We start from the raw sequence: 12,672 nt of genomic DNA, 5'->3' as shown, positions 1-12,672 counted from the left end.
AGGTACAAATATGTCTACTTCAGATCAGCTAGATTTGGCATTGGCCTGGAACCAGCTAGATATTGCCAAGAAACATGTACTCATTTATGGACAACACTGGAAGGTACAATTACCTTTTATTTTTCACAGTGTCTTTACACTTTATTATGATGACTGATTTTCCGTGACTTACATTTGTCAAGCTCTAATTAAGAAATAGTTTGATGATTGGAATCAGTGTCCTGTAATCTGCTGTGATTTTGGAGGGACATTATCCTTAAAACTGTGGAGTATTCAACTGCAGAACGCATCAGATCTCATCTGTTTCTCCAGAGAGGAGTTGACAATTATCAGTTATCAGGGATATTTCGTTTTAGCCCAAAACATTCTTTTCTCCAAAGATGTAAGCTCTGAAGGAACATTGCATCTATTTTCCTTGCTCTAGACAGAAATACAGAAATCACAGTGTAAATCACCAGGTTAAAAAAAAGGTAAAATTAACTGTGGTAACATTATCTTAGATATTGTTTCTTAGGAATACCCACAATGAAGGCAAACCATGATTTAGACCTACATTAACTATATCTATGTGAAAGAACATAAAGTAGGAATTAAATCAGTCCCATAAATTGTGGTTTCCAAGTTTTCAGATGTAATCCAGTATTTAAGTAGAACTTCCCTTAGCAAGTTTTTTATGTACATAACATGATTTTTATATATGACAAATATAAAACTCTGTGTGCCTTAACATGTTTTTCCCATTTTTATAAAAGTTAGTATTTTGCTCAAGAAATAATATCTGATGGTCCCAGAAGTACTTCCTAAGTTTTCTCTGCCAAGAATTACAAGGTTGATTTTTCCAGTCCCAAGTGTGTCTTCTTCTTTAAAATGTAAATTTTGAAAAAGATACAGTTGTATATATATATGAGTGGCCATAGCTGGTTGTTTTCCACAACAAGAGACCTGAATTTTTTGTCACCAGCCCATACTTTCCTGTGGTGTGTAAAGCTGAAGGAGGACTATGCCTGAGATGTCTACAATTAAACATCCATGAATTCAATATTGGATATTAGGAAAAATTTGTTCCCCCAAACAGTTATCAACCATTGGAACAGCCTACACAGAGTGTGGTTGAGTCACCATTCCTGGAACTATCTAAAAGACATGTAGAGATGTGGCACTTCATGACATGGTTTAGAGATGGACTCGTCAGTGTTAGGTTTGCAGATTGACTTGATGATCTAAAGATCATCAAACTAAGTGATTCAATGATTCTGTGTGTATGAGAAGTAAGGAGTAACATCTTCCTAGTCCCAACCTCTTTAACACACAAGAGTTTAGAGAACTATTGAATAGTTCAACCTCTTTATTCCTGGCTCTTCCAAGGTGATTATCTGTTCAGTATTTCCGTTTTCCTGAGCATATTTTCTGCTCTTCTGTGTGCTTTTTTCAGATGTAAAAGTCATCTATTGAGACAGGCAGACCAGCACTGTACTCAATTTTCTAATTTAGATATTTAGTGAAATACTAATATTTTACAGATTGTTCTCTATTCATCTAAGGATAATTATCTAAGAATAAATCTAAGATAACTATCTAAGAATAATTATCTAACGATAAATCCTTATAGGTTGTATGCTTTTTTTACTGGTTTCTAACTTGTATTCATGCCTTGAGAAGGTAGGTCCACTAGAATTTTAACCTTGCTTCTACTTACTCTACTGTATTTACCCATTTTCTACTGTCTTCCATGATCCTGTTACAGGGGTTGAATTCAACTGTACTTCAGTTCCCTGGGAACTCTTAGGTGAATACATTTTGCTACCAATTTATGGATGACTTCTATAGTCTTTTCTACCGACGCCTCAATTTGACACAGTTCCTCAGATTTATCTACCATAAAGAACAACTTCAAGTATACGACTTTCCCAAACTGTTCTGTAGTGAGCAGTGAGGCAATGAATTAGTTTACTGTGTCTGCAATAACCTTATCTCCTTGAGTGTTTCTTTTATACGCTGATTATCCTCTGACCTTATAGATCCACTGGCAGGACCCCTACTCCCCCTTCTCTGCTTCTGATATGTTTGAAAAAAATCTGTGTACCTATTCATATCTATTTCAGTACAATTGTTCAGCAGCATTTGATATGAAAAACCATTGTCAAATAATGACTATATTCCCCACTTTCAGTAAGACATAAAGATCTCATAATAAATAAGCCTCGATCTTTTGCTTCTCCAAGCAAAAATTAAAATGACATATACTCCTGAAAGTTTTTGTTTTACTGAGCAGAAAAAAATAATCTTAAATAACAACTACTTTCTTCTTGCACTGAAAAAAAAAAGTATAAGCACAGTATTTAGGTTTGCCTTTAAATTAGTTGCTTTCTAATTAAAGAGGTGTAACCCTCTGTCGGGAACTACCATACCTGCAATCATCAGAGGCTACAACTTCTGCAAGGTTATTGTGATTGTGTGTTCAAATTTTGAATTATGTTTTTAAGCAGCAATTTTTAGGTGATTGTAGAGTCTTAGTATATTTCTGTCTATCTATGTAAGTGTTTCAAGGAAACATGCACAGTTAGGCACAGATTGTGGCCATTTCTTTTAGAACTCTGGTCCTAGAAGTTCAGAAGGTAAAGACTGTAATGAACTGTAATTATGTTTCTGCTCAAATGTCAACTCAATCTCAAATGGGCTTCACACCAAAGAATGTCATTCTAGTAGTTACCAAATAGCTGTCTAAACCTCTTCAGACACACTGCCAGCTCAAGGAATGACTGCTACAAGAAATTTAATACAAGAATGGTCAGTCACTCTGAGATATTTCTGGAAGAAACACCAATAATTAAGGATCAGTGCATAAGTATTCTTTTTACATGTGAAAATTCTGTCATATTTATTGGTCATCTTTTGACATAATTTCTGTCAAATGTCAATATGTACACAGAATGGACTAACTTCAGGCTAGGAGTAACACCTGCCCCAGTGCCAACCTCCTCATTCTGCTCGCCCCACTGCATTTCCTGTGCATACATGTTCTGTAGAAAAACTTTATATGAATTTATATGAACCTCATATGTATAACTCCTTTGCTATTTTGCATGTAGAAACCTTGCTGAGCTCTGCGCAAGTGCCATGAGTACAGTGCTTTCACTGTTTGGACACTATTGTAGGTAGATTTCTGCTTCATGGTTTCTTTAAGAGAGTTTATTCTAATACATGTTGCCTCTTATTTGAAAAAAGTCTGCTTTAAAGAAATTTCAGTTCTATAGAGAGATTTTGAAATAGAGTATCTTGAAATATCTTTTGTCATATGTCAAAAGAAAGGCTTCCCTCCACCCCGTGCATTATCCTACATTGGCTTTTGAAGTGAGTTAGAGAGTAGAGAATGTATTATCAGAGTCTAGTTGTAAAGTTACACTCGTAGAAGTCTCTGCAGATGTTGGGTTTATGGTAACTCAGTTTTGCTTCTCCTCTTTGTTGGATTTTTTTACACAGATGCTTCCTCAAGCATATTTTTCTTTTGTACTGTGCACTTTAAAGAAACATAGGCATTTTGGTAAATGGATTATTAGCTGTTCAGGAATGTTTTATTTATTTCCAAATGTAATTTTCTAAGCTTTTCCTCCAACTCTGTCCATTTGGAGGTTGGTGCCTTGGAACAGGCAATGCTGGATGCTTTAGTGATGGACCGCGTGGATTTTGTGAAGCTGTTAATAGAGCATGGAGTGAACATGCACCATTTTCTTACCATATCTCGTTTAGAAGAACTCTACAATACGGTGAGTATTTGGAATTCCAGTGTACAACTGGAAATTAATGGGTTTTGCTAATTTTGATTGTAATGTGGGATTTTTGGGTTGGTGTACCAGCTAGTTACTTTTGATTTACTATCTTAAACCAGACTGAGTATTCACAGGAAGCTTATGAGAAATATGTTCAGATTTAAATCCGGTAAAGACATGCTTGTCTTGCTGAAATGCTATGTTGTTTAGACCAAAACTCTATCAGCTTCTTTCTCGAATATGTCATGATTTAAGATAGTAGATGTGTTGCAGATTAGTGTTGAAATATTTTTGAAGAGACTTGTGTGTAGATGTTAAATGGAGAGAGCTTCAATTGCAGTAGCTTATTCTGAAGATTTTTTTAGCTGATTTCTTTTACTGTATTGATTTTCTAATGTAGAGTGGCATGTTTGTTTACTGTCTTTTCTTTTCACACCACAGAAACAAGGACCATCAAATCTACTGTTATATCACCTAGTTCGAGATGTGAAACAGGTAATAGACATAGGAAAGGCTGGGGAGCAAAAATGGTAGCTTAGAACTTCAGTGTCCACTGGCACACTGCTATTAGATAACACAGGGAAATTTTAGGAATAGAAGTGATGGGTTCATTATTATGGTCCTATATCTGCTAAATGGTTTTATCTTAATCCCACTGATCCCCTAAGAAATTAACTAGCACACTTCTATTGAGGCTCCCAAGGATCCTGTACTTTAGTTTCAAAGCCAAGCAGTTCATGTAGATCAGACTCTCTTTCTCAAATTACTAATGTGACATTATGAAGTGATTGTACAAAAGACTTAGTGAATTAGTGCAATAATTACTGTCATTGTTTTAGCATTTTCCTTTTTTCCCCCAAGCTAAAATATTCTTTCCTTGTTGAGCAATAACAAAAAGATATTGTGACAAAATATAATGTTACTTTAGAGTGTTACTTTGCCTAGGAGAACAGAGGGTGGCAGTGGATGACTACTGCATGTAGCACTGGCTCCATCAGTAATTTAGTGTCAGCCTTGTTATTTGGGTACATCATTAATTTATTTCATGGTTCTGTTATCTATTGTACCTCACAGTACTGCTTAGCCAGGAAGGGATGAGCTGTTACTTAGGCATCTAGACTTCACTGCAGGGGATTTCTAGATCCAAAAATAGATTAATTGGCTAGTTCTTTCCAGGGTATGAATGCTAAGATAAAATCCTAATCTTTGCAGAGTTCTGTTGTATTTGTGGTGTGATTTTATTATTCATGTCAATCTCATTTATGGTTCTTTAGATAGATGTATGGTATTCTGATCTCCATAACAAACTGTTCTGTGTATTTTCCCTTATTGATGAACATATTCAAGGTCTGATTTATGTGAAAGATCTGGAAGAGCTCAGTGTTGAAAAAACATCTAACTTATCCAAGCTGAAAAATCTGTCTCCCTCACTGATACTGAAGTAATTGATATGACCCCTCTCCTAAAATCCATGCCCTGTATGTATCTCAGGACACTTTGGGAAAACTCAGTGTGTGATCTGAAGAAAAACTTTTGGCACTTAATATATGTTAATGGAATTTATGTAAAAATTATCTGCACAATATCAAAACTTCCTATGCCGTTGTGTAAGCTAAACTTACTTGGGATCTGCACTCAGGGCTAAATGCTGTAAACCCTTTTTCACTGGAGCTTCTGTTAATATGTGTAAGTGTTCTGTTAATGGGTCATGCAGTTGCAGTCTACTATGGTGACACAGTAGGTGGGACAGTCACCAGAGTGATGTGATCATGGATTTCAGAATATTTTCTTCATTAGGGTCACCACCTTTGATTCTGCTTCATTTGGATGGAGATACATTGCAGTCTGCTCGGATATCATAAAATGTGAGGCTTAGTACAGAGAAGTATCTACAAGTATAGGTAGTCAGAAATATTTGCCTAACTAACTCTCAACAACAGAGCTGACAAACTCCATTCTGTGAGATGTGCTTTTGCCCCAGAGTGTTCAACATGTTGAAGCCTTCTGCTACTCAAGGCTGGGTGGCCTTAGCTGACTATTGAAGTCTATTGAAAAAAACCTCAGTCCAGAAGAAAGACTTTTCACAGTCTGAAAGGCATGTACTGCTAGAAATACATAATGTCTCAGATCCTATTTATGTACAGGCTCATTTTTCACTTTAAAGACTTGCACTTTAAGGTTTTACCAATAATTTTCACATCTGTGTGGAAAATAATCTGTTCTTCAGAGAATTTGTCACAAACTAAAGGGTGTGGGAAGAACAGTGAAGGTACTTTAAGCAGAAGTAGTGCGAGATTCAGAAGGTAGAGGTAATGCATATACAGTTTCTGTCCTAGTTGACAAGAGACAGTCTTGAGCCTCTACAAGGCATTTCCAGTCTCCGGGAACTGGCTGCATCATTAAATACATGCTTCAGCTACTTCTTGATTTTTAATTAATGAATGAGCTTAATGACCAAATCACCCCATGCTAGTTTTCTCTTGTTATGAGGAGAAGATTTTTGTCTGTCTCTCCAATGTTTGTGATTGCCCTGAAGAACGACTACCCTCACAGTTGAATGAAGCCGGTCTTGGGATCATACATTATATGTCCCTATGCAACGTGTGTGCAGTCAACTGTAAACATCACATTTTTCAGCCTGAAAATGGGATGTGCCTGTGTTCTCTTTCCAAGGGAGTTCCATATTCCTAATGAATGTATACAGTTTCCCGAGAGCAGGAGCTCTCAGTTGCACATTTTTCCAGACTACCTCTTAGTAGGGCTCTGACATGGCTGACTGTGGTATGTAATAGCATCATGAAAAGTTTGTGACATTTGGTGTTTCAGAATACCCTTCCTTTGGATTACAAGATATCACTGATTGATATTGGACTGGTAATAGAGTACCTCCTTGGTGAAGCTTATCGGAGCAGCTACACAAGGAAGCATTTCCGAATTCACTACAATGATCTCTACAGAAAACATAAGGTAATTTCTTCAAAATTACTACCACAGGTCTTCAAGAAAAGCCAAAATAGCCACCTGAAAATAGCTCAGGTTGTCATTGTGGTTTGCCTGAAGAGCATCAGTTAAAGGTATGCCAGACTTGTCTGTTTTATGAATCTCTTTGCCAGCTGTGGGGAGCTTGTAAATAAAACAGACAAGTCCCCAAGAGTACCAATTGTTAAATTAACTATTAATTTAGTAAATTTACCTTTGTGTCCAGTAGTTGGGTTGTGTTCTTTGTCTGTCATCCATTAATAAAGATCAAGAAGACTGTACCAACCATTGTTTTCCCTTTTCTGAAGCAGTTGCATGTTTCTGTTCTTGCAACTTGAACCACATCACAGAAATAGTGAATTCCACATGCCTTGAACTAGACTTAGGGTGTGTCATCATTTTCCCTGTTGACTTTCCAAAACCAGTAACTTAAAAGGAGCCTAAACTTCTCAATAAATTAGCTGAATATCATTGCCAACATCACTGCATAAAAATTCTACCCAGTTTTTATAGTAGAACTGGACTTGGATTGAAGTAGTTCCACATGTTAAAAAAAAAACAACAAAACCCTATCATCCCCATTAACTGCTTTCATGACTAAGAGAAGAATCTCAGGAGGATCAGGGAAAATGAGAAGAAATAATGAAAACTGTTACCTGTAGTGAACAGAAACAGAGAAAAAGTTTCCTGTATGTCACTAGTTTAATACAATGCTTAAAAAAAGATATATGACCAGTTGTAACACTTTTCACTGTTTGCTGATGAAATATAACCTTAACAGGAATGGATGAAACTTTATAATCATATAACTAAGTACTACAGGAAAGAATGTTAGTGATTCAGCTCGTAACATTCTTCCCTCTGTGTCAACACTGAACAAAATTTATAGGGATGCTAGATGTTCAAAGGAAACAAGCAGCAAAAAATTCAGAGACTTCTGTTTTCCAAAGGACTTATGGCACTTTATAAAAAAGGTTGGCACTCAGAAGAGCTTCCAGTTGGATTATTCTAGTCTGGTACAAACCCTGTTGTTGTTTTAACTGATGGATGCTATTTGGAAAATCAATATTTTGAATTCAGAGTTTCAGAAAAATATATATTTTTTTAACTAAGATGTGAAACAGGCTATTTTTTCCTTTATTGTATAAGCTCCACTGGTAGTTATGGTGATTACTGACTCACTAGTTTTTGAATAACATCAGTTTTCCACATGCAGTATTGCAGTCAGAAAGTACAAGCATATATCTACAGGCACAAAATCATATCTAATTTGCCTTTCTGTTCTTGTGTTTTGTGGTATGCCTTTGGATCTAGAGAGTACTCTCCAGCTTTTCTCAGAGCCTGTCTCATTCCTTTCATCAGAGTAATAGGATGAATAGTGGAATGGGATCTACTGAAAGTACTTTGCATTCTCAGTTCTTCAGAACAGCACAGCCTTACAAATACAAGGTAATATAATTGCTTACTTTAGACTTGGGGATCTTGGAGTCACAGGGTTTGGAGAATGCCCAACACTCTGGAAAAGGAAGCTATTAAAGGCGTGGATACTGAGCAAGGAGTATTTTTCCTTCAGTAGTATTACCAGCTTCTTAGCATTGGTAATCTGAACATGATCCTAGCTTGTGGTTTATGACTTAAATATATATAGCTATCAAACAATTGCAATTGTTTGCAATATCAAATACTTGCAATTCAGATTTGTGTGCAGTTTATTCTTATGAATCTGAATCTCAATCATTTGTTGGGATTTTCTTTCTTTTTTTTTTTTTTTTTAACAAATTTACAGGAAAGATCCAGTGCTTTCCATAAGTATAAGAAGAAATTAAAAGAGGATATAAACTATGCAGAGAATTATGAGTCAACTGGCTTTATCTACCCCTATAATGACCTCCTGGTTTGGGCAGTATTAATGAAAAGACAGAAGATGGCAATGTTCTTCTGGAAGCACGGAGAGGAAGCCATGGTCAAGGCTGTTGTAGCTTGTAAACTCTACAGGGCAATGGCACATGAAGCTAAACAGAGCAACATGGTGGATGATACTTCAGAAGAACTGAAGAAGTATTCAAAGTATGAGTTGTCCCTTCAGTTAATAAAGTTCTGCAGTGCTTGGAATGGTTAGATATTTTCCTAATCCACTAAGAATTTATAGGGTTAGTGATCCCATGGACTATGGAGTATAAAACAAATTATCAATATTATATAATGTATCTATGTATTGGTGTGCAGTCTGGTTGAGAGTTAAAGAAAAGCTATTTGTATATTCCCTAGATGCTTTTTTGAAAATTAAATTATAAGTGAGTAATGCATGGCTCTCTGTCTGCTAAATGGTCAAGTGAAAGGCTGAAATTTCCCTTACAGTTCAATTTGTTAAGAAACCATATGGCACACAGGTGTTGGACTTTTCAAATCTGTAACAAGTAGTAATGAACGAACTAAAATCAGTGCTAAAATCCTGCTCTGTGTAAGACTAAATCAAAAATGTATCCTGAAATAATTGAGTGAATAAAAGGAAAGTAGAAAAAGAATTTTCTTCAGGTTTGCAATTTTCAGTTGGTGTTTTCTGATAGTTTTTCTTAGTAGTAATATATTTTAGTTAGTAATATATCTTGTGCTTTGTAGACTTCATGCCTAAAATTTGAGTACAATAAAAATGTATTGCCTTCTTTTGTATGCAGCTCCAAAGCTTAATTTGAAGGAATTGTAGTTTCCTTGGAGAGTGTTGCCTACAGAGATGTTTTAAAGCCTGTCTAATAGAAGAGACTTTTGCAACTGCCTGCAGTGCTTGCCCACAGTGGTGATGAGTCTGTTGAAGGATATACACAGAATTTCGTAGGGTTCATTTTGATCACTGAGAGAGCTTAAGAACAAAACAAATAAAAAAATAGAAAACAGGATGACTCTAAACCTTGTGATTAGGAATAAATGGTTAAGTTTACTCCCTAAAATGCTTTTCACTAGTTATATTGTTAAAGCAATGAGAAAAATGGGAGAAGGCGTGCTTACTCAGATTTCTAGTTGAACTTTAGTTACGAGAGTATTCACAACAACCTCTCTGCAGCAATGATTCTGAGTTTGGATAGATCCCTGTTATATCGACTGTTAATTGTTTTCTGCTTTAGGGAATTTGGGCAGCTTGCCTTAGATGTGCTGGACAAAGCATTCAAACAAAATGAGCAGATGGCCATGAAATTGCTGACCTATGAACTGAAAAACTGGAGCAACTCAACTTGTTTAAAACTAGCGGTTTCTGTAGGCCTGCGGCCTTTCATATCCCATACCTGCACACAGATGCTGCTGACTGATATGTGGATGGGACGCTTGAAGATGCGGAAGAACTCCTGGTTTAAGGTAACGCAACTCTAGCTTTTTCTGAGTATTTAGAAGCTCTTTAGATGCTTTATGCTTGTTTTGTTGGTTATGAACATGGCTAATGCAGCTTCAGACAGTTGTGCTTAAGCACGTGTTGGAATGTGCACATATGGAAAACAAAAGAAAGGCAGGGAGGGGAAACGGTACTTGCTTCTGGTTTATTTCTTTGCAAAAGCACCTGTGGGATGACATTAGGAGAGGGGATTTATTTTCCTATTCCTATTATGTTCCCATTTTCTCAGCACCCTTCAGTCCCCCCTTACCTGCTTTTGCTTCTGCACATTACTCGTTCCCTGGCAGAGCTGCTGATGGGAGTAATGCTCTCAACATAGGAAGAGGTATTGTAAGCATCCCCAGATACCATGGCACTCTTGAAAGCCACAAAACAGAAAAGAACAATAAACTTCTTCAGAGGCTGTCAGAGTGTGATACAGAGATTCCCAGCACCAGTGGCTTCCTCCCAGGCCAGTGGAATTGTGCTGGGTTTGTGCTGGCTGACTGTGGCTTCAGGTCTATTGAGCAATTAATTTCTGCTGAAATAATTTCCTGAATCTTGTGTTTCTCTTTTAGGTCATTATGAGTATTCTCCTCCCTCCTGCCATCTTGATGCTAGAGTTTAAAAGCAAGGCAGAAATGTCTCATGTTCCTCAATCTCAAGACTTCCACCAGTTCACGTGGTATCATGGGGATCAGAGCCCAATCAGCTCTAAAGATACTTTGTCTCTGGTTAGTCTGTGATGATTGTAATTTGAATGTCAGAGTTTGTTTGTTTACCACAGTATAATTCTAAGGAGGGAAAAGATGGTCATCAGCTGGAAGTGCTGGAACCCAGTTCTCATAATGTAGTCATTAGATCCCTGGTTTGGATACGGACTGATGTGAACTTGGGCGAGTTGCTTCATCTGTCCTGGATGCCACTTCTATACTGGTCATAATGAGAAAATCCTTCCCAACCTCACACAAGTATATTGAGATTATACTTATCTGTCAGTTGCAGGTCTTTTAGGGCACAAAGTCTATCCAAGCTGCAGATAAATACCTATGTAATCTTGTGTACCAATGTAATCTTGTATACCAAATAGTCTAAGAAAGATTTCATGTCATACGCAAAATCACAGCTATAAAACTCAATTCAGGTTGCCCAGGTGGGCAGGGAAACAGCAGAACTGTGACAGTCCAGGTCCCATCCTTTCCAACTCACTCCTCCTTCCCATTCTACCTGACCAGTGTCCAATGCTCTGCATCTCAGCCTCAGCCTCTCCCCTTCTCCCTGACCATCCTTCCCTCTTACTCTCTCCTTGTAGTTTTGTTTCCTGAATTACATCGTAGCCCTTCCAGAGGTCTAACACCTGTCTTACTTGATGAAAAACAGGGTGTCTTCTGCATTCCTTGAGCCTAGCAAAGGTGCTGTTTAAAGCATCTTAAAGCTATTTAAAGGGAAGCGCTGTGCTTTGGGTTTTGTCATCTGAACCAAGTGCCAAAACACACTGCAGAGACAGGTGGTTGTACAAAAGTCCTTCTTAGGCTTGTTGGTGAGGAGTCTCCAGCATAAGTGAGGTGATGTCTTTGCCTTTTGAGATCTTCAAGAATTCTCCAAGATTTCTGTTAATACCCTTTCTCATTCTCCACCACACATTCCTTGAGCTGAGAATTTCCAAAAATTTTCAGTCTGAGCTAGACATGGACAGACATGGAGAATTTCTATGCCAAAGGGTAAATGTTGATGAGGTGCTAACCCATGAAAACATGATTGCTAAGTGAGAGCATGTTTTTGTTCTCTGCTTACCTTACATCAGATAAATATTGTAGATTGCTTGGGACCTTCTCAATTTACTTTCAATTTGTGTACAATAAAAGAAGACAGATTGTCTTTGAGGACTTTGGGTAGACTTATTTTTGCCACATTTTTTTTCTGTGATGCAGAAAAATGCTCAAAGCCATTGTCTCCTGTGGTTTTTGTCTAACATGATTCAAAATTATTTTTATAGGGTTAGGTAACAGCTATGATACAGGGGACAGGCCAGTTGTAATTATTTACAGTAGGATTACCCCTGCAGTCTGGCAGAAGGCTGCAGAGAAATGTGTATAAGTACTTTTTTTGATCTGCCTCAGATAGGGCTGCTCCCTTCCTACACTAGCAATAAGCTTACTTTTGATTTTATCTATTAGAGAATTGTTTAAAGCACAAGTCTGAGCTAATGATTTTTCTTAAATAATCTTATAGGAAATAATATAGAAAAATATACAATTTCAACAGTGTACTGTAGAGCATCTTTCACAATTCCAATGACCAGCTGCAGCTGGAAATCACACTCTTTCATGAGATGTATTCTTCCTTCACCTAGGAAGATCTGATATTAACATATTGAGATGATTCTGTATATCAAATTCTGTGGTTTAGCCCTTTTTCAAGTTTAATGTGATGAAAAAAATCCGTCCCCCCTTGCCCTGATGACTCAAGGAAACTTTGTGTAATAGGGATAAATACATTACATAAGAAGTTCTATACTGTAGATATCTAGTAGCAATAAATTTTAGAACTGATATTAGCCAAGAC

General features: G+C 37.0%; 1 protein-coding gene across 1 annotated transcript in view; it reads left to right on the top strand.

The window, feature by feature from the left end:
- Positions 1-12,672, top strand: part of TRPM6 (transient receptor potential cation channel subfamily M member 6) — a 58,012-nt gene that overhangs the window by 3,409 nt on the left and 41,931 nt on the right. The window contains exons 2-9 of the mRNA XM_051789308.1: positions 3-103; positions 3,630-3,764; positions 4,209-4,262; positions 6,594-6,734; positions 8,061-8,195; positions 8,533-8,813; positions 9,866-10,094; positions 10,686-10,841. Of these exons, the coding sequence (XP_051645268.1) occupies positions 11-103; positions 3,630-3,764; positions 4,209-4,262; positions 6,594-6,734; positions 8,061-8,195; positions 8,533-8,813; positions 9,866-10,094; positions 10,686-10,841 (1,224 nt within the window). The 5' untranslated portion in view covers positions 3-10. The remainder of the gene's footprint in view (positions 1-2; positions 104-3,629; positions 3,765-4,208; positions 4,263-6,593; positions 6,735-8,060; positions 8,196-8,532; positions 8,814-9,865; positions 10,095-10,685; positions 10,842-12,672) is intronic.

Source organism: Manacus candei, unplaced genomic scaffold (genome assembly GCF_025592945.1).
Source record: "Manacus candei isolate 608988 ecotype Guabito, Panama unplaced genomic scaffold, ASM2559294v1 h1tg000027l, whole genome shotgun sequence".
Lineage (NCBI taxonomy): Eukaryota > Metazoa > Chordata > Aves > Passeriformes > Pipridae > Manacus > Manacus candei.
This window is presented reverse-complemented; position numbering and strand designations above follow the sequence as displayed.